The sequence below is a fragment of the Mizuhopecten yessoensis genome, unplaced genomic scaffold (genome assembly GCF_002113885.1).
Source record: "Mizuhopecten yessoensis strain PY_sf001 unplaced genomic scaffold, ASM211388v2 scaffold2137, whole genome shotgun sequence".
Taxonomy (NCBI): domain Eukaryota; kingdom Metazoa; phylum Mollusca; class Bivalvia; order Pectinida; family Pectinidae; genus Mizuhopecten; species Mizuhopecten yessoensis.
The window spans coordinates 703,205-726,575 of NW_018404396.1; the positions used below are offsets into that span (position 1 = coordinate 703,205).

Consider the following 23,371-nt stretch of genomic DNA (forward strand, 5'->3'; position numbering starts at 1 on the left):
TTCACGACTGCAGACAATAATTGATTCACCCAGATCAATGCATGGTAGAGTCTACTGAAGTTATATAGGGGTGAAAGGGTTAAACGGTTCTGAAGATATTGTTGTTTGAAACTTGAAATTTTAATTTTAAAGCTTTTAACCCATATTGACCTTTGACTCCCGACTTGCATTTAAAATTGACCTTTGACCTCATAACTGTAATAAAGAAAACAATTCACACAGCTGGTCTACATAACATACCAAAGTCTCATGACTAGTCCAAATGGTTCTTAGGATATACATATTTGACCCCTGTGACCTTGAAAGTCACCTACTGGTCAAATATAATGACCATGTTGACCTTTGACCCCGACTTGCACTTAAAGTTGACCTTTGACCTCATTACCGAAAAATATTTGCACTGCTGGTCTACATAACATACCAAAGTATCATTACCCTAGTCCAAATGGTTCTTAGGATAGTGTTGTTTGACGTTTTTAACATATTTGACCCCAGTGACCTTGAAAGTAGGTCAAAATCATTTTAATGAGAAAACTTTATAGCAGTCCATCCCAGGTACCTACTGGCCAATTATCATGACCCTGGGTCTTATTGAACTTGAGAAGAAGATTGTTAAAGCTTTTAACCAAAGTTGACATTTGACCCCCCACTAGCATTTAAAGTCGACCTTTGACCTCATTACTGTGATTGAGAAAAATATTCGCACTGCTGGTCTACATATCATACCCAAGTATCATGACTCTAGTTCAAATGGTTATTAGAATATTGTTGTTTGAAATTTTTCACATATTTGACCACTGTGACCTTGAAAGTAGGCCAATGTCATTTTAATGAGGAAAATTTACAGCACTCCATCCCAGGTACCTACTGGCCAAATATCAGGACCCTAGGTCCTACAGTTCTTTAGAAGAAGTAGTTCAAAAGAAAAAGTTGACGGCCCGACACCGCAGTACGGCATAAGCTCACATGGCCCTTCGGGCTAGGTGAGCTAAAAATTGCATTGATCTCTTAAAGATCACAAGGTTCAAATATTTCAAATTCAAAGCCTTCTTCAAATGAACCAAAAGTCTCTTATTCATCATCCAAAAGGGCTAAATATGTACAATGTTTTGAAAAGAAATAACCTTGACCCATGTTCAAGGCTATAGGGTTTTAATTTGCTAAGAAGTGCCAGCTACATCTAGAGAATAGAAAGGTGTATTCATGACCTATGACCTGTAGCTTGCTAGCTTGGAGTGCTACAAAGTTTGCAAAGAGATGACCTTGTCTCAAAATCATGGTCAATGGCTCAAATTTGTTTGAACACCCAAAAAGACTTCTGAAGCACCAAAACGTATAATATTTAACAAGAAGATTGCCAAACGTGCGAGGATTGCAAAAGAAGAAAGGCCACTAGTGTTTGTCTTTGGTTGAAAAAAATAAGAAAATAAAAGCATGTAGTTTATGTACAATATTTTAATTATGATTCGATGGTTTTGCAAGTCAAAAACAGAAGATGGTATGAATACAATTGAATAAATTAAGTGTTGTACAATGTCAAGAAGATATGACCTGCGGACAAAATATCTAATATTTCATCTGTTACCAGAAACGTATAAAAATCTTATCAATAATACTTTGATGAAACAAATTTAAATCTCGTCTATATACAATTTGATTTTACTTGTTAAATGTAACACATGGCTAAGATTGTACACAAAGAAAAATGGACGCAGACAGACCTGATGTGGTTTAATATTGATTAACAAACATAAGAAAAACTAAAAAAAAGAAATGAAGATTATTACAATTTTCAGTTTCACTCAATGATTTTAAATTTCCAAGATAGGACTGTATTTTTGTCCAAATGCAAACTAGAAACCTTACACACAAATGCACTAAATGGTTGAACTGCTTTTGACCAAAAAAAAATATATGAAAACAATGGTTTAATGAATTCGCACGAGAAAACATACAAAATGAATGCATCAATGTATTCCACTAGACCCAGACTAAGTTTCCTGACATATCATTGCTAGGGCTGATCCATCCAGATCAGTTCTCTTTCCCAGATCACAAATAGGTTTCAAAATGGATTGTTATTGGTTTTTGCACAGGAGCACATAAATCCAGCAGTTTAAATGTTTCTCTTATAATTGAACCCTTTAATGATAATAGTTTAGAATTGCACATATAAACCAAAAGAATCGTCGAAACAAAGAAGGGAACTACAGATTAGTAACTTGTACATTGACTGCTCTGTACGTTGGCTGTGATTTGTACATTGACTGTGCTTTGTACGTTGGCTGTGATTTGTACATTGACTGTGCTTTGTACGTTGGCTGTGATTTGGCAGCAACAGACAGTAATCTATAACATGTACAATTTTGAAGAATTTCCAGTTTTTCGTATATACATTGAACATTGTAAATAATACTTTCCAGTTTGATAGTTTATCTCTAACATGGTCCAGTGTTCTGGAATAGATTATGTGGGTCATGTCTATTTCATTTCGGTATCATTAGAGTTGTGAGACTTTTGAAACAAAACTAGGATGGATTGGTGATATAACTATATACAAGTACTTGAGTTTCAGTACAATTAACATACAAAAATAATGACAAGTGATTTTTGTTGTATAAGCGATCCCTCGGTCTACACATAAATACTACCATGGTGCCTCTCACTCTCCATTCATATATTAACAATAAAACTGTACAAATGGGCAACGTGTATGGCTGGTATACTCAGCAGACCATAGATCTGTCTCAGCTGCCACAGTTAGGTGAACACACTTACATGTATTGACCAAAGGGACGATGCTAACTCTCAAATCTCGAGCAAAGTTTAGCACAATTCAAAACGTATTTCATCGCATTAAATCATGCGAACAGGTACACAAACATTACTTTAGACGACAGTCTGCTAAAGGGATGGTCAGGGTATTCCAGAAAACCCAGTACTCCCAGGGGCATTTTAACGCAAAGGAGGCATCTCTTTTCGGCTAGGAAACAAAAAGAAACTGCCCTGGGGACAACAAGTATCACCACGACCATTGAAATCCAGGATTTGTTTCAATACCTTTAAAGAGATCTTATCAGAGATGAACACAAAAGTATGCAGTAATCATCAAACTTAATATTTTTCATATGACAATGTTGTTGACAGCACCAGCTGTTAAAACAAAACACACTCACACACACTCAACAGACAGCTGTGTCTACCAACCCAACCACTCTATACAGGAAGTGCCCCCAACCCAAAATACACCTTTTGTTTCTCCAATACACAAATTTCCTTGCCAGGCATCCACTTCCAAAGTATACCCACCTCCCCATGAAGAGAATGTCACTGACCATCCAGACCCTAGGGACACCAGATCCTCCCTTATTAGTTCTGCACACCCAGCTAACATACCACCGTTGTGCCAGGAGTATTATTCAGACACGGAACGCCCTTTGGACGCGTCCGATGTACAAAAACTATTGTAACAACCCTTCATTTCCACATCCCTCACTTGTGAAAAAATATCTATTACATTAAGATTAGTATTTTTATATCTTAACATTCATCTTCAGTGAGATGTAACTTGAATCAGTCAACCACTTGAGCACTATGAGGAGAACAGGTGTCCTGTCACCTCTGACGGAGGTTCTACAGTGACACAACAAGTATCCCGTCACCTCTGATGGAGGCTCCACAGTGACACAACAGGTGACTAGTCTAGTCAAGGACCACTATGTCAGACTCAGCTCCGCCCATTGCTGGCTTGATCAGCATGTTCTTCCAGGGGTTTCTGGCTGTTCTTTTGAAATCTTGAGAGCTCCATTGCTTCCTTATTTTCCTACAGAAAAAAAAACACCCTTTAAGTATATGCATATTGTTCTTACAATCACAACATTTAAAACCACAACAAATCTCAACCCAAAACCACCAAAACTCAATAAACAGATTAGGTGTGATGTTAATAACCCCAAATCTATTAGTAATGACTATTGGTTTAAACTGTTATGTCAATCTCAGAAGAGATGGTACTGTTTATGAATAAAATATGGCTAGAGTTACTAGTGTCAAACCAAATGCAATGTCAGTTATGCAAACAGAAAACATTGTTATTTTCAAAAAAAAATACACAGGAGGTAATTATCCAATAGAGGAAAGAGTGAGATTTTTTTTCAAAGTTCCGTGACTGAATTAAAAAAATGAATGAAATTGAAATGTTTAAGAGAAAAAATTTAATTTGTAATACCTGGTGGCGTCAGTAGCCACAAAGTATACATCATCGGGAGCATCTATCCAGTTTATCATGTGCATCCTCATTCCTTTTGACACTGGCATCTTGCCACGCCCATTCATATTGTGGTTCAGTACACTACCCCTCTGAAAATATATAATTATTTGAATTACTGACAAAGTCTGGCCAATCTAATTTGCTTCCCATTTCCTTTTTTTTTTTGACATTACAATAGAAGATTATTTTTTAATGTATTTGAAAAGCCCACTATGTGATTACTTTGAAACTTGAACAGCCCAAGATAATTTACTAAGTAGCCTATGTTACCTATTTGTGACATGTCATGCAAAAAATAATAAAAGTAAAGTTGAACAACAGAGAGGTACAGGAACCAGGCAATTCATGTACATGATAGTTAGTGGGTTGCCAGTGATTACATTACAACAGGGTTTATAACATTGAACATGGCGTCCCACGCTCGTGGAACAGCTGTTAATGTAGGTAATTACCATGTGTGACCTCATGGCAGAGCCGATCTGACGGATGACTCCCATGGACGGCCGCTTGGAAGGTGGTCCTAGTAAACACAGAAACAACAACACGTCAGTCATGCAATAACTCCCACCACCAACTCATCAACTCGGTCACTCTCTCAACAAGGCAGTGATATATATATATATATCATTCCCTTGATAGGGCTGTAATAAATATCGCTATAAACCCCAGCAATACCTTGTATATGCAAGGCTGGAAATATGAACACTCAGTAGATCTAAAATATAAATCAATATTGATATATGTTGTTTAACAAAAGCAGACAATGTATCTTCTTTTTTTCTTAAATATTGGTGTTTCTATTCCTGTTTGTTATGACAAATTGTACATCAGAACAGGTAGCTTTCGAAATGTTCCAGAACCTATCATTAATGATATAACTGGGATTCAGTTGTTTAGAAAATAATTACTGCTTTGAAGGATGACTAAACTCCCATCATAAGCCAATGACCGATTTTTTTCTTTCCCCATTATTTTTAGATTTTATAAATGTTGAATTATGTCTATATATTACTTCCTTAGGAGGTAAAATATCTTCAATATGACATCCAGACTTGCCTCCATAACATTGCAGTGAAATTTTAGATACTGTCTAGTTAATTTCTTAACGAGCACAATTGAAATTGTGAGAACACTTTTCAATTTGTTTTGCAAATATAAATATATACATTAAAACAGTTAAATATTTTGCAATAAATTTGATAAGTCAGTGATAACTATAACAGCTCAGTGTTTTAAAGTGTAAAATAAATAAGGTCAACAAAATTCCTTCCTCAATTTTTCAAGAAATGTGCTCAAAATTTATAAGAGCAACAATTAATGGTTACAGGTTTCCTCAAGTTTTGAGTCATTTTTCTTATTACAAATTGTTGACTTGTGTAGTATCATTAATTTAGGGTTGATTTTCACAAAAGTGATTCTACAGTGCTTGGACAGTATAAGCAACAAGTCTCAGGTGTTTATCCTGCAATACAGGACAATGAAATAGCAAATATTGGCATTTCTTCTGAACTGTTATAGATATGGCTGGGTATGTTAGAAGGCTTTGCTGGTCACCAGATAAAAACAGTATTCAACTTGAAAAGAAATGTTAGGAAACACCATTGTCCTGATCAACAACCTAAAGTACCAGATAAATACTAGAAGATTAATCAATTACAAATTCAAATCTAGTGGAAATTGGAGAGCTTCATTCACATCTATTAGAACATCTGGACGAAGCTATTAAGTCTGAACAGACTACGCTAAAAAAATGACTCTAGAAGTCAGAGCCATCAGTCTGATATAAATAGCTAACATTAATTTTGTGATTTTTTAATGGAAATGCCATTAATTATGTATAACTACTTGTTCAAAAACACACACATACATCTTATACTCAAAGATTTTTATTCCCCATTGTAACTAAGACAGGTGTCCTCTAGTCTCCATTTACATATTGTAGGAGACCCTCAAAATATCGCTTTGAACCAAAAATCTCCTGGAAAAGGCTTCCATTTACATACTTTTCAGTAGTCGTGGTCCCTAAACAACAGCTTAAAAGAGGAATAAAAATCCTTGTGAAAGACTTGTGACAGAAACAGGTGAAAGGAACAAGAATGTAAGTGATACATACCATCAATACCGTTACTCTGTTCATAACCCCTCTTCTTCATGATCGACGGTGACCCACTGATCTGCATAGAGGATGGTTCTACTTCCACAGCCTTAACCTCTGTCAAAGAGTAAATTAAAAATTAAAGTACAAGGCAAGGTATTGCAAGCAATCCGTAGTCCCCCACCGTTGATGGTTTCTTTGTTAACCCGAGCTGTACACCTATCTCAGGATCTAGTTCAGTGTCCTACTTCTTGTACTCTGCACTCAACAAGCCTAGACATACTTGCACACCAAAAGGTCACTCAAGGTAAAATAGCATAGGAGATATGCCCCAGCCAAATTTTTGAAAAGGGTGAAAGGTCAAGCATAGGTCACAGTGACCTACTTTTTGTACGTGAAAATGCACAGGAATTAGAAGCGAAATGTTTGACACTAAGTTCTAATGATGTCACGATTGACAACAAGGCAGAGTACAAATTTGGATGGACTACTTGATACAATTCTGCTATTATCTTGTAAGATTTCCAAATGAAAGTGATATCAATTGTGTATTTATGTAAAAACTGTATGTTGCAAAGGTGTACCAAAACAACCAATTTTTCTGCAGTCGCTTCATCGGAACTTGAAAATGAAAATCTATGCATTGAATAGAAAGTGCCATTATTAAAAGTGGTATCTTTTCAAGTTAAGATATCACATTTTGTAGGTGTCTTCAGTGAAGATACAAGTTTTTTATTACATGGATAATTGGTGATATTTTACTGGTGAAAACGTATCTATCTTTCAGTTTCAAGATTTACATTCTTTACAGTAGACCATCCTTCATCTCTGCCAATTTTGCTATAAAATACCTATATGTTATTCATTGCATCTGGCATCTAAAATCCCCAACATAAACATCTCCTGGCTACTTATAAATGTAGACAGTTAATATGATTATACATAAAATTGAAAATAACACAAGATTATAATTAAAAGCTGTATAAAACAACTGCTAAAGGTACAGAGAATATTACATACACCCAAAACTACCTTTGCAATTGCTAAAACACAAGATCTGAGCCAGCTGCACTTTTCCGTGAAGATTTCATAAATCTATGAGTAAGTCAGTCATTTGATCAACAGTAAGCAGTCAGGATAGTATGTACTCACCTACTGGTCTTGGTTGAGATAACGACACTGGGAAGTACAACTTTTCTGGTTTGATGTGATCCGAATCTGATTTAAGCAATAGTGCAGGTTTTTCCATTTTGATGTTGATACCAAGTCGTGCCACGACTGGATCCAGAGTCTGTGGCTTCATTGGTTCAATATTTGGCTCGTAGTTACCAACCTCGGCAAGTCGTAACTGACCTGGAAAAATGACCACACCAGCTTCAGTATAGATATTAAGATGATTGGACTCAAATTTCAGAGGTAAAATTAATCTATTATCATAACTTGCCCAATGACCGCAAAGTAACAACATTCTAATGTTTTACTTGTCACCATAAAAAGACTTTTCAGATTAGATGCTATAATATTGGTATATCGAAAGTGATGATTTTCTTTTGAAATCAGAAAAATATTGATTTTAGAATTTATGCTGCACTATTTTCATAGAAGATCTAGTTTACATTAGAACTATGAAGAGCGACTGTACAGAATAATAACAATAACACTTACATTCTTGTTTGATAGCTGCTATGTTAATTGGCGTGAATGGCGACCTTGCTGCTCGGCGTGACCTTAGAATATCTCGACAAAGCCGCCGCGAGATTCTGGTCAGGGACGTGGTGATGAGACAGAATGCTGCCCTTGTCTTCATCACAGGTCGGGGACTGCCTGCACTCACCACCAAGCCATGTGCCGTAGCTAGATGTCGTGCCAAGTGAGCCTTCAGACGAAACTCCTGTCAATGAAATCAAACATTCATGTAAGGGGGGGGAACATACTGATTTGTTTAAAGGGCAATTCAGTGAAGTTAGGTTTTTTTATTACCTTGTCACAAAATTCTTCATGATTATAGTTTGATACTCCTTATGAACAATTCATGTCGAGAAATTGACAAGAGGCAAAGTTTTCTTGACTTTCATAATCAGTAATTGAGAAAACCTTAACTGTACAGCCGTACGTTTTAGCGGCAGCTGTTGGTGAATTTCTAGCTAACAAAAATGTCTCAGTGCGTCTATATGAACCTGTTTGTTTTTATTCAAATCCAAATGAGAACAGAAATATCTGATACGAAGTATATATTATGATTCTTACAAGCGATATATTCAAGATAAATTCAAGAATGTGTTATGTGTTAACTCAGACTCGTGACTGACACTGACATTGTCGGTCAGCAGCGTAGTGCTGTACATGTTAACCTCTCACTGAAAGGCCCGGATACTGTGCAATTTCCATTGTAGCTTATTTTATCACCGGCTCTCCCAAAAGATGAAGGGGACCACACTGGACATTGGCTACAGGTCGTGTCATTATTACATTAACTTTCGTTAGAAGATACATATTTTCAGTATTGACTCGATTTTCAGGTTGTCATTTGACTAAATAGACCCTTTAATGAGGTAATTTCGTATCTGCATTTTTAATATTAGATTTCCCCCATTTCTTCCATACCATCTACTCTGGAACATCCCTAATGACGTAACTGAAACCATGTACTTACCTTACCACATCCAGCTATTGTACATCGGTGCATCCTTATCATGTTGAATTGTGCAATTCGCTCTGAAAAGACAACACATAATAATTGAACATGTATTAATTTTTCACTTGTAACTCAATCTGATATCAATGGATGAATGCAAACAATTTGAAACTTCAATGACATTTATTCAAAGCATCAATCTCAACTTTTATCAATATTTTAACAGGATGTGAAACAAAAACAAATTATGATATAGGACACAATTTCACAGGAGGTTTTGTTAAGATTTTTATATATCTGAAACAATTAAATCACAATAATAGTAGTATAGAATCAATGCAAGAAAGACTGACAACAATCATCACATGGAGCTTACCTTGTCTCTGAGTAGGGGCTGGTCGCTCACCATCTGTAAATATCAAACACATTCACACGTATGAACATCAGTGTACGGAAGTAATTATACACCACCAGTATAATAAACTCTGGGAATATATCAAGGAATATATGAACTATTCATGAAGTATATAACAAATCATAAACGGACAAATTTTAATCAATTATAAAACACTGATACATATTTCAAATGCACATCACTAACCTGACTAATCAAAAATATATAAGCTAATTTAAGCTAAGCAATACTATGAGACTGTTTATTTATAAACTAAATGATGTATATATCATCACAAAAGGGATATAGAGTTCTTGATAGCAATCTTGTTCCGTTATATAAGATGTAACACCATCCTGCTTCAAGAGTTTATTCTGTGTTTTATTACAAAATTCCACACTTGGACTTGAATTTTTTGGGAAAATGTCCAAAACAAAGTTCCAATATTATAATTTGATTTAACCTGGTACAAATACTTCACCAAAGATACATATTAAAGCAATTAAGCATCCTAGTAAATACATATATGCATTTTAGCACTTGCAGTATGTCTTCACCATCATCAAAACTGACTCTGGGTTGAATATATAAATCCACGCATAGAAATTTTGGGAAAACATTATACAACCAAATAAGAAAGGAGTTATCTCCCTTGGACCATATGCTTACCTAAGCGTGTGGGCATTTTGAGCCCTCCATATTTTTTCCAGTATATCCAACACGAGGAACAAAGCCTACACTGCATGTGTGCTGGACCCCAAGAGTACCATTGACTGGAGTGGCCAGCTGTAACAAAATATTACATGCACATTAACATATTTGGAATCATTTTATGGTAAGTCTCTTGTTATTCTTCCTTCAAAACTTTCCAAGAAATAAAAAAGAGACTTTGGAGAATTGAGTTATAACAACATGACATATCATTTAAAAATAAAACTAAGGAAAATTCAGACAATTAAACCTTAGAATAACATGATTCCACAGTAAAATACAATGATGCCAGTACACTCACCATAACAGCTCTCACAAGCTCGTCCAGATACTTGACCATCTTCACCATTCAATTTCCCACTGATTGCTGCTGGGTTTGGCTTATTGCTGTAAACATTCACAACAATGAAGTGTCAAAATCCAGAATTCATCCGTAGTTAAACTTATATAATAGAATTCTCTCAACATCATTTCTCATTTGTTATACTTATTTTTTATCAAACAAGCTGATTGGCTCCAAGAACACTTCAATTGTTGAACTTCAAGGCAGTTGAATTCTTCTTATGTAATTAAAATACAACTTCAATATCTATAAGGACAGTATTCCTGTAATTCTGGCTAATAAGGAATTGACGTCTGTAGTAATACTCACTAATTAGGAATGTACACCTGTTTTAGTTTGCTTTCTGCTTCTGCTGCTTTTATTCTTTTCTAAAAGACAAAAAAACCAGAACTATAAATAAAACAATATAATGTCAATGCAGTTAAGCATGGTTTAACTCACAACTTTAGTCGTCAAATGAATATTTATGTGATTTAATTTTATTGTAATCAACTATTAAAGCAGCAATACAACACAAATGCTGTTCAGGGGTGTAAAAATCCACTAGTCCAATACCTGGGGCTACCAGATTTTCAGCTTGTGCTAGTGAAATTTAGAGGCTACTTGCCTGGGGGCTAGGGACATTTTTAGGATGTCATAACATACAAAAATGTTCTGCTCCATTCTATCATCATGAGGGTGACCATTCAACATTTTAACCTATAAATTCCAGGTAATTTTCACTACAACATCTATCAGAACGCATGCAGTTGATGTTCCGTTGCCTTTTACATGTGTGCTATGTGTGATAGTAGGCACCGTGCATCTATTTTAACCACCAAATTGGCCCTCTTTGTTGCAAATCATTTTCTTTTATTTGATTTAAGCATGTGGGGTACAGAGATAAAGTTCATCTCTCCAAAAGTCAGCAAGTCTGCCATGTTTGTTTTTGATGCTTTCTAATACTGAAACCGGTATCTGGGCCAAAACAAAACATATGCAAAGTCCCTGCTACACTGCCAAAACACTATGTAGGCCAATCAGCAAATCATATAAATGTCATCTTTCTGTTGTTTTCCCAAATATTGGAAAACAGGTGCATGATTTTTTTGGCATATTGGAAATTGTATACATGCATCCTATGGAAAGGTCTTCATTTATCATGATGGCATCAATTAAATCATTGATAAGGGCAATACAATTTATAAAACAAATTAACTTTTCATTGGAAACTTTGTATTGTGTTCAGAGTTCATTATGAGAAGCTACTCTGATAACAAACACATACCTGTTGTACATATCTGTCCGTCGTCTTCCACATGTAGTAATACTCTACAATACTTTTCAAAGATTTCCATGGCAACTGAAACAATTAAAAAGAATGTCATGAAAACAGCATTTTTTATTAAACATCTATTTTGATTGATAACACCACATACCAAGTATTGTGAGGCAATCCATCATCTCCACCAGCAATGATTTCATTCAACGAACCAATTGTAGTTTGGTTATCATAGCAAAATATTTTTGTGTAATAAACTAATTAATTCCAAAACAAACTGTTCTTATTATTGAGACACAGGTCAAAATATAGGTTACAATTACCTATTTTTCATATTCCAACATGCCAAGATGTACCTCCATAGCTAAATTTAGTAACTCCAGGTAATATAATGTAAAAGATTTGCCCATAACAGTTTCAGTGATTACATTCAAACGACAAATATTGGTCACAATAACCTACTTTTGGTATACAACACTACACTATCACAATATCAACTTCCAAACCAAATTTAGTCATTCTAGTTGATAGTCTAGGATGTTTTCCAAGAACAAACTTTTACAAGAGCCCAGAGGGCCTGTATCGCTCACATGGATATCTAAGCAATCATGGCAAAATATTCTCCAAATGAGATACAAGGGCAAGGGAACATGCCAGACCCTAAGGCCAATCCTTGTAGCATATCTGTATAAGATTGTTCATGCCCAGCAATTGAATGTATGGTTATGGGGTGGGAATCTCAATTGTTTCCAAGCTGCGACTCAGAAACTAGGTCCCTAGGGTTGTGGCCAGTCTCTTTTTGCCCAGCATTTGTATTTATAGTTTTGGGTTAGGGATCTCAACCGTTTCAAAGTTATGGCCCAGGGGTTAAGTCTGCAAGGGTGGGGCAGACCCTGGGGTCAATTCTAATAGCATGACTGCATTCGTTTCTTTATGCCCAACAATTGTATATATAGTTTTGGGTTGGGGATCTTAACCATTTCAAAAGTATGACCCAGGGGTTAAATCTCCTAAGGGTGGGGCAGACCCCAAGGCCATCCTGGAAGCATATGTGCATTCATTTCTTTATACTCAGCAATTGTATATATGGTTATAGGGTGGGGATCTCAACTGTTTCCAAGCTGTGACTAAGAAACTAGGTTCTAGGGGTTTGGTCAGACCTCAGGGTCTATTCTAATATCATGACTACATTCGTCTCTTTATGCCCAGCATTTGTATATATAGTTTTGAGGTGGGGATCTCAACTGTTTCAAAGTAATGACCGTGGGACTATGTCTCATAGGGTGGGGCCAGACCCTAGAGCCATCCTGGAAGCAAATGTGCATTCTTCTCTTTATACTCAGCAATTGTATATATGGTTATATGGTGGGGATCTCAACCATTTAAGTAATAAAACTTTTTTTGGCCCCACCCCTTAGCCCGGGGGGTCAGCCCCACCATTTGTAAAATTTTGAATCTCCACTATCTAGGGATGCTTTCAGTCAAATATGGTTGATATCCATCTCTTAGTTCCAGAGAAGAATTCGCTTAAAGCAGTATAGCCACATAACCATTTTTGGCCCCGCCCCTCAGCCCCCTGGGGGGTCAGCCCAACCATTTGTACAATTTTGTATCCCGATTTAGTTGAATTCCAATCAGTGGTTAAGAAGAAGAAGTCGTTTAAAGAAATTGTTGATGTACGGACGACGGACGCCACGGTATGGCATAAGCTCACCTTGGTCCTTCAGACCCAGTGAGCTAATAAAAGATGGAATACAGAATACATTACACATATGTGTGCACACCTGTAGTCCCCTCTGGTAGTACCTGTGGGAGACTTATAATTATCATCAATGATTCACTTTTACGCAATTGAATAAAAAAAGGTGTCAACTTACAAAGTCTTGCCTAATATCGTTAAAATCTTTTCCATATTTGTCCAAAGCTTCCTCAAATAGATTGGCTTCTGACGCAGACCATTCCTCCATTTCATCACGACACAACACAGGGCCACCAGATGGCACCATGCTTGTCACAGCCTTGGCAATCTCATATCGGGCTTTGTGTAGTGTGTCCATGGCATGGAACTGCAGCAGAAATATTCATAGAAATGGTTGGAAATTATGAACATTCAGGAAAAAAATAATTTGGACAATGTTTTTATTTTTTTAAACACATAATGCGTAAAGCACTTAATTGCCGATTTGTTTTATGTTCGAAGCAAGAAAGAGGCATAAGCTCATCATCAAATTGTCAAGACTGAAGCATTTTCCAAGGAAAGTTTTTTTACATTATGGTACTTATCTACATGTATTTCGTGCTTTCGTATTGCAGAGTTATCTTCTCTTCTGAGCAGGTATTGATTGTTATGTCATTGGTTTGAGCGAGAAAATTACATGATTTTCTCAAAAATTGATGACGTTACTCTCACAAACCAATGACGTAACAATCAATACCTGCTCACAAGAGAAGATAACTCTGCAATACGAAGAGACGGAATACAAGATTTGCGATGCTGAATATATTCAGTGACTTGCAAGATGATATAGACGAAAGTGTTCAAGTGTGTTAATGTAGGAAAACTGAAAATTACCAAAAAAATGGAAATATCAATTAACAAATCACAATTCCAAAATTCATTACAGTAAACATATGTTCACAACACTGATATCTGGCTTACCAGAGTGATGTCCCTTGATGCGGCCGCAGCACTCATATGTAGACTAGGTTGTCTCACTGTACTTGTACAGTCCAAAGCACGGGCAAATGTACCTACAGATCTGTCAACACAAACATGGAAGTTTAAATCTTTAACATGGGAAAAACAAATTTACAAAATTGTTGACAAAAACATATTGGCCATAAGCACATAACATAATTACTGTGTACAATCAGGAAAGAAATAGATTTTTCACACCTAGAAGAGACCCATTACGACAATAGATGATCCCATTTACTGCATCATAAACATGGTTCTTTACCTTCTCTATAACATGGTCACACCGGTTTTTTTAAATACAGTATATGGCTGTCTGAAAGTGATTAAATTCTCACCTTGATACTATTAAGAATTGATCAATTTGTCGGTCATTTAAACCACTGTTTGGATCCCATATAAGTTCTTCCAACTCCTCCATTTTACGGTCATCTTCTTCTATTGCTGTTGAAGAGGAAGCACACAATTAGGAAATTATCATCACTCACATTTTCAAAATCAAACAAAAATTCTCAAAAACCATTATTATGTCATTTAAATAATTTACAGACATACCATTCTTGAGCAGTTCTGTGATATCTGCCTGGTACCGGCCACCCACTCTGATTTCACCTTTGTCTGCGAGAAGCGTCCTTTGTGAGGGATCATACACCAACGAGTAGAAGAATGTGTCCTGTAATAAGTAGATACATAGTTATAACACTCATATAAATGTAATCCACTTAACCAATAACACAGCTTATTATAAGGGTGTGAAGAACACTAAATTTGGATACAACTCTATATTTCTGTTACTTGGAAACTCGTTTTTACCTTGCTAATTCAACAATTTATTTGCTATGCAATCTTGATTTTACTTTTAAAGTTATAATGATATAATCACATCATCAAAATAATTGGCATTCAATAACCTTAACGCATCATGACACACACAGGTAACTGTTAAACAGGTGTACACACCTCCTTATTTAGGTAGGAGAGAAGGGACTCGGTTTCGTTCAGGAGCGTCACCACACACTTGCCACGTATATGTGTGGCCGGTAGAGTCTCCACCTGGCGCGATAGAAACAGCTCTCGATGCTTCAGCTGGTGCTTCTGTTTGTCTGTGATGTCATCAACCCGAGCCTCAAGCTCTGTGTCATCTAGGGTGGCTGTCAACATAGACAACTTATTGTCATCTAGGGTGGCTGTCAACATAGACAACTTATTGTCATCTAGGGCAGCTGTTAACATAGACAACATATTAACACAATCATTTCCTGTGATTTTACAAACAATTCACATGGCTATCAGTAAATGTGTTAATGATTAAACATGGAATGAACACAAGCTTTGAGATGATTTTGTTTCTGTTCACTACTTGCTATGCTAGTTGTAGGCTGATCATCAATCTAGCAATGGTTGCTGTGAATGCATTTGCATTCAGCTTTTTTTTACATCAGGACATATAAATTTACCTAGTACATTTCTCATGGAAAGTCATATAGAACTTTAACCTGAACATTGTTTACACAACGAAGTCTGCATACAATCATACACCTACAAACTTCCTAGACATTACACATAATTGACCAACACATTCCATATACATTAACAACAGCCTGGAAGCTATGTCTTTACCCCAATACATACAAAAACAAACGATCAAAAAAATGTTTCAACCCCTCAGGGTGGAATATTTCTATCTCTGACACACACTGGTACAGTATAACTGTGTATGAAAGGGTATATTATTCATTAATGGCCCAAACAACATGCAAATCAATAAAATATTTTTTGAGATTTGGTGGTGACACCTTGATGTCACCAACATTCCCAGTGATTCTGCGATTATTTCATTGTTAGTGTTAAGCATTGTCAAATAGAACACTGATTGTGTAACATTCCAGTTTCAGACGACTGACAAGCCATTAATAGGTACCAATAAAAAAGTGATAGATTTACAAGCATGCACACAACAAGAAGGGTAAATAGCCCCAAGTGCTTGTACAGAAGACCTAAGTATAGCTAAGGTCTACAACATGTACAGCTCTATACGTTATATTCATCTCAACCACTCATACAGAACACTTTGCATACAGAAAAAAAAATCGCAATTTTTCCACCAAAAAATATCAAGTGCAATACATTTAAACCCAGCATTAAACACAAACAGCCATAATCTGTAACCACTTTAAGTAGCTGACAATAGACAGACAGTACTCTTGCTGTTGATTAACTTCAACAAATACTATAATGTACTAGATATGTTTACAAACTTGCTTCATCAATAATAGATATATTGTTGTAGTATGTCAAACAACACTTATGTTAAAAATAGACAACAAAATAGTAGTTTATATTACATACATGTTCTACATTAAAAGGTATATTAAGATATATAAAAAAAGTAAACATAAAAAGGTTGAGTGATTTTGAGTCTTAACATTAGATTTACTTGCATTTTAATATATGAACATATAAACTTTGTCCAGTACATTGTATACCTCAGGATTTAGCTACTGTCATCACTTTGAAGCCATGTTAATTTTGTTCATGTTAAAGTAAGTTATTTTGAATTTGAACCAATTAGTTAGCACTCATCCTCCAATAACTGTAGATGAGCCCCGTTTGCTTCAGGTTTATTTACTTCACATCGGAGTGAGTATGATTTAATATAAGATAACTGTCAGGTTGTTTACACCTCTCATGTGTAATAACTAACTTGGATATGGTCAATCTATGAGGTATCCGTGGCCAACTAACAAAGCTTCTGTTCAGTGTGCAATTTGTCTCCTTATTGTTGGATATGGTCAATCTGTGATTTGGCTTTGTCAGGTATCAGTGGCCAACTAACAAAGCTTCTGTTCAGTGTGTAATTTGTCTCCTTATTGTAAGGACATAATGACCATATATGGCACATGTGAATTCATAAGTATGAACTATGATTTTTCCAATTTGTATACAGTGTAATATTATAATAGCCCGTTTGAAATAAGAATTCTCAATACTTACTGCCAAGATGAGCCATTTTTTTTAAAAACTTGGATAACATGACATTGACACTAAAAGACTCCATTTAATTACCAAAATTATATTGTAAGATTATCCCTTTTAATTGTATTCTCAGAGAGACAAGCTACGGTACATTGCATATGTTGTTCTTGATATCTAAATGTTAGTTGGGCTATGAAATCTACTAGCCCTGTACATGCCCTAAGGCTATTGCTAAGCAACGAGGTGGGGTTGAGTTCAGGAAAGGGCTGAAGCCCCCCTCATTGGAATGGAGGTCTTGGACAAAAAATTTCCTGCATTCTGAATACATTTTACAGTATTTTTCATACTTTAAACTTTGTTATTATATACATTTTATTATGCATTCTCACTAGAATATGAACAACGTCTGCCATAGAATCATTGTCATTGTCAGGTAATAAAAACAAGTGTAATTGAACTGATACATGTACAGTGACCAATACAACTGATCTTTAAGATAAATATACTGCTTATATTAAGTCAACTTGGGAGTAGATAAGAAACCTCTATGTTTCTGTTATGGTGACGAGAAAATAGTCAAATGAAGTGGTAGGTTGTTAAGGAAAAGATGTCTAAATAATTAAAGATGCCCCACTCGTCCTTTACTCGTGCTTGACAGACTCGCTATAGTGTCACACTTAAGTCAGCCATGCTCAACTTAAAAAGGTCATTGAACTGTTTGATTAACTGAAGTTGTTGCAAGCATCACACTTCATATAAAACAGCCATTTATTTTTTCGTAAATGATGCAAAAACTGTAGGAATTACTTCTGTACTGAAATATACCTGTACACCAGTTTATTATGACAATCCTGTCAATATTGCTGGAAAGAATACCATACACCAAAGAGAAGTTTGATAAAACAAATTGGCTAGTGGTTTATTCTGCTTTTTTTTTCATTACACTTTTTACTCATCTTGTGTCACAATTTTTTTTTTTTACTTTTGAGAGTGCGAGTTATAAGAATGAACACTTTAGAAAACATGGCATCAGGTAATATTATGAAGATGATATAACTCCTGCTATAATTAAAACATCAAATTTAACCAATTAAGCAGTAATACATTAATTAATGCATAGTTTTCTTTTTCCATATAAATTTGAGCTTTTTTACCAATAGTAACAAACTGTTTCTTAGAACCACAAAACATGATTTTATATATTATTTGACCTCGAAAAGTAATGTGTTCCTATTTATTTCAGTAAGTTAAGACTCTTCTGCAAATATATCTTGATATTGTTCTGTAAACCATTTATTTTGGTTGTTACTATGAACTATATATAATGACCTTTTTATTTGTATCATAGTTCCCGTCATGAAGAGAAGTGAAAATAAAGAGAAAAAAAGCATAAATATGACAACAATATAAGTTATTACAACACCAAACTAGTTTACTACGTGTAAAAATTAGTGCAAGGGAATCGGGTTTCATCATAGCAATTTTTGTTTACATGCATAGAAGGTAGCTTAATTATTTGGACTTACTCAGAGTGTCAGTTGGTCTCAATTTACCCTCTCCAGAACCTGAGTTGAACAAAAATTGTCAAATATGTATCAATAAAAATCCAGAAAAGTTTACCTGAAATCTACAACCCATCACCAATACGAGAACTGAAGGTCAAGATTCGCACAAGACACCGACTGTAGTCTGGAATTCTGGTCATTTTAGATCTATATATATACATGGGGGAAATGTCGTTATGAACAACCCAACCACAGTAGAGGCTACATCCCATTATGTCAGCATCAATCTATAGAATTCTTTGCATACAAGTTTGTAGGTATAGTATGTGAAATGTATATATACAGCACTCGTCAAAAAGGCCAGTATACAAGAATAGAAAACAGTCATCAAAATTTTCATCCAACAGAATCTAAAGCAGCACATTATTTTACACACCAAATGTAAGTTCGTTTCTTTAAAGTAAATGTAGTCAACTTAAGAGTTATTTTTAATAACAGCCCATTTTACCAATATGCAACTACTTCATCGGGGTTCCAATTCGGGGGAAATGTTTTACAACTACAAAAAAATATTTTGAAAACAAATGGATAGATAAAAAAACAAAACTTGATCAGATCGAAAAATACATCTCTGTAAATTGCTGATTTTTTTCTCATACAATAAATTACCAGACAAGTACAAAGCGTGAAAAGGAATCTGTTTATGAATGGAAAAGTTAAATCTTACTTTCCTTTCGCCAATAATTTATACAAGTACAAAACGAAAAAATAACCCTCCGAACATAAATGAAGTACATGTATGAGAAAAGTTGGACACATTTTCATCGTCAATTTATCTATCAGATGACATCACACACAATGATCACCGATGACACAAGTTATTTTTGAGGTTGGAAATATTAACAAGAATTATATTTTAATATATTGTAAAAAAAATATCTTGTGTTTAGTTAATTTTGGTCTTCAAAACCCTGAAATATGGGGGGGAAATGCAAATAACAAAATCAACATTCATGTGATGATGTACATTCCCTAGTTATATACCTGCCTTTGTAACTCAGATATTATGGACAAATTTCCTATAGATTCATTTCAAAATTGAAAATCAGGTACAATTTTAACAAATTAGGAGAATGACACGACTGTCAAATGTATTTCATGTGAAAATTCATTGAAAATCCTTTGGGTAAACTGTTGTTTACATTTTGTGGAAAGCAACACCCTAACTGTATGAATGAACAGTCTTCCACCAATCAAATGCAAGCAAAGCCGGACTATTTCCACTCTAGTAGTAAAATCCACGTGTTTCTGTTTTGTTTACTACAAGCTTGTATAATTTCGATGTTTTGAATGCATTTCTGTGCGATTTCTGTCCAGATGGTATGCCATAACCGATGTCTTCCAATGCCGACCCCCACCACCCATCGCCACTGTCCCCGACACACTCGTGCCATCAGTCTCCGACAGGGAAATACACAATCAACCACTTACTTTGATGTTTGTCCGCAAGTAATGTGAGGGAGCTTGAGATGTCCCTCCTCCGGTAAAAACACATAACTTTTGCTTCCACATTGCCATTTGGGGTCTGAAATGAAAATCGTGCCGGAATGTAATCGAGCCATCATGACGACATGTGTAATCGGTAACACACTTCACGGAATCGAAACCCTTCCGTACCTCACACTTAACCCCTTTATGTGGGCCCCATTGTGAATTTCGAGAAATTCCAATAATTTCACTAAAGTTGCAAGATTATACATATCACTTACCTTATTAAGTTCTTCAATCCGTCTGATTTGATACGGCGTTGTCGAAGAGGTTTCGAAAAACACATAATCTGCAGACAGAACAAAAAAGGTCTTTGTGTGAACACCGGCCGATATAATAGTCCGCAATCAAAAAATAGTCCACACAACCGTGTTTCACATATAAAAATAAGATTTTGGACACCGAATTTTGTGGAGGATGATGGACAATGGGTCCATAAAAAAGAATAACCTAAAAATTGTATACGTTGTACAAGGAACTTTTATGAAATTCGAAGTAGAAAATTCACTTTGATCATTAAGACCGCATCACAACCTCCCCTTGAGGCCCTCACCTTCGTAAATAACTTTGTGTCCAAAATTCACCTATTATTATAACATGTATGTCTAAATTTCGACCTGTAATACATATATACATAACAAAAACATTCAGTTAGTATGAAACATGTAGCACTTGTAATCTGATTAAAACAAAAGTATTTTTAAAATGTATCCCGACGCGATTAGCCGAGTGGGTCCGTCCATGCTTTCTGCACTCAAAATTTGTGTACGTACCTCCAACTCGATACATATTTGCAGCCATTGCCGCTTTAGGTGACACAACCACTTCAAGAGTGAACTTTCGAAGTTATGTGCCAATATTCGGAAAAGTCCGAACTCCACGACGACGTTGTAGTGTCCAGTGTAGTCACCCCTAGACGACAGGATCATGGAGTCGCCATTTCTCGGGCTTATATCTGTCTTCCTCCTCTTTTCACACGTGACGTCACACGTCCTTCGGCGGCTTTTGGTTTTCACTCTAAAACACTTCGATGAGGAATTTGATAGATGATAGGCATATGGGGTGTCAAAGCTCACCACTCATGTTCCGCTGACCACTGAGAATAATTAAAGTGGTTAAATACATGATGGTAAAGAGAAACTAAAATTAATCGAATTTTATTTTTATTGATTTTTCTTGCCGAATCAATGAGATCTTCCAACAAAAATCAATAATTTCTACCTACATCCGGTCTTTTTTATGTCTTTATTTGAATAAGCATATATAATTTCAATGTCTATGTAAGACAATGTCACGGTCGATAATTAGTATATTTTGCATTAAAACCATAAATTAATGCAATTAGCGATTATAAGTAAGTCAGTCTGATTTGGGACCTTTGTGTGGTATCGCTAGACATCCGCCATTTGGACTGTAACGGAACTATAAAATTCCTTTCTCGTATATACATAATCTTGCGCTGGAAGGGAAAAAACTCAGTAACCAGGCAACTTTGTGACGTCACGGTCAATCACTTCCATGAACTTGCGCCAGAAAATAGTTCTACTGTAGTGTACGTGACAGCTGTTGTCCTTGGTGTGTTATGCACACTGGTGTAGTAATCGACCTCGCGTGGCCCTGATACCCCTGCTCTCCGGCCCGGCCCCTGCAGGCGTGACTGTTACGCTTCGCTGCTCGCGCCTTCATCTATATTTAGTGGTGTTGACAAATTTCAATAAACTTAATCTTACATAGGGATTTAAATACAGATTTGATGAAACTATACACAACGTTGGGATCTATTGTCTCGCTCTGTCTGGAAGAAAAACAAGAGACTCGACCCAGCGGCCAGTAAAGTGACATTAAAAATTCGTCTGTTTCCATTATTTTTACTGTTTGTGTTCAAGTAAGAGTCTTCTGGGCACATGCCAAAAAGAAAACAATATACAGACACTGTGCTGATGCTGGCGATAAGATCCAATTAGCATTAAAACCCCTTGATATTACCTGCAGATGGGAAAGGGAAGGAGGAACCAAGCAGGTTTCTCCATTTCTTACAGGGCATTTTTGTTAGTTACGCGTACAAAACGCTTATATATTTTTTTGGTGATACTTTACTACAAAGGGCGTTAGCCTGATAGAACCAATATAAGAAACTTATTAAAATATATGTATGCAGACAGGCGTCAATTTTTTTAACAAAATTAATGTCCATTTAACATGATTATAATGAAAATTCTGGTCGCACTATACAGTTATAGCTTTATCAACTTCATAAATGTAACTTTGCTTTGAGTTACCGTCGATAAGATATTTGTCTTTTTTATCAAAAGGAGAAACAAACACCTCGTGTCTTTCTGTGAAATCGTAGTTATGTCTTCTTTACGTTAAATAAATACATCAATAAAAACTGTAAAAAACAACATACTTTTAAATTACGTTCAAATGTCAGCGGGTTGTCAGCTTTCTATATTGTTTTAAAAAACGCTGATGTCTGATTTTGTCTGATTTTACTTTTTTTACTTTTTTTTTTATATATATAATTTATATATAGTTAAAGACCGTCTATGTGAAAAAATACAGATTCTAATTGATTTGAAAATCTATTTTAAAAAACTGTTCAAGAAAGGTTCTCTCCACAAGGATATCTTAGAAGCCTGTCCGGCCTTAATGATGTTGTTGGGTTTTTTTGTTTTTTTTTTATCAATTATGGACCTAAGTAAGGTATACTACCCGAGATCAGTATAACTTTTCATGTCCATATAGACCTAACCACATATTCACCAAAATCAAGGTCAACTAAATGTGATACAAGATTTGAAAATATTCTATTGTTTTTTTTTATCATCAACAGGATGGATAGAAGTTAATCGTCAAGTTAATCATCACGCAATAGTGACGTCACAAAGAAAGGAACACCGAGTGAATATAATAACGTACACGTGGTTATGATCTATAA

At 35.6% G+C, this 23,371-nt stretch overlaps 1 protein-coding gene across 5 annotated transcripts; it reads right to left on the reverse strand.

Moving 5' to 3' along the window:
• Positions 1–1,437: 1,437 nt before the first annotated feature.
• On the reverse strand, positions 1,438–21,434 carry LOC110445260 (metastasis-associated protein MTA3-like). 5 transcript variants are annotated; one of them, XM_021489768.1, is made up of 21 exons: positions 21,207–21,434; positions 20,655–20,722; positions 20,377–20,470; positions 18,907–18,945; positions 15,365–15,591; positions 14,960–15,077; positions 14,743–14,848; positions 14,369–14,468; positions 13,587–13,775; positions 11,716–11,790; positions 10,758–10,816; positions 10,407–10,492; positions 10,064–10,180; positions 9,377–9,409; positions 9,019–9,080; positions 8,031–8,256; positions 7,518–7,718; positions 6,384–6,482; positions 4,723–4,790; positions 4,229–4,359; positions 1,438–3,823 (listed from the first exon to the last, which is right to left on the reverse strand). In XM_021489768.1, the coding sequence occupies exons 1-21, from the start codon at positions 21,232–21,234 to the stop codon at positions 3,703–3,705; spliced, it is 2,247 nt and encodes a 748-aa protein (XP_021345443.1). In that variant the 5' UTR covers positions 21,235–21,434; the 3' UTR covers positions 1,438–3,702. The 5 variants fall into 5 exon arrangements, with proteins under 5 accessions (XP_021345443.1, XP_021345442.1, XP_021345444.1 ...); XM_021489767.1 differs by having other exon boundaries at positions 15,365–15,627; XM_021489769.1 differs by having other exon boundaries at positions 15,365–15,555; positions 21,207–21,433.
• Positions 21,435–23,371: the final 1,937 nt, after the last annotated feature.

What these genes read in the sequence shown, in the direction of transcription:
- LOC110445260 (XM_021489767.1), bottom strand. Translation starts at nt 21,234, where the DNA reads ATGGCTGCAAATATGTATCGAGTTGGAG. An exon ending in CAATTCTTAATAGTATCAAG is followed by an intron (nt 14,469 to 14,742) that starts GTGAGAATTTAA and finishes TTGTGTTGACAG; the next exon opens with ATCTGTAGGTACATTTGCCC. An exon ending in ACGATATTAGGCAAGACTTT is followed by an intron (nt 11,791 to 13,586) that starts GTAAGTTGACAC and finishes TAATTGTTTCAG; the next exon opens with TTGCCATGGAAATCTTTGAA.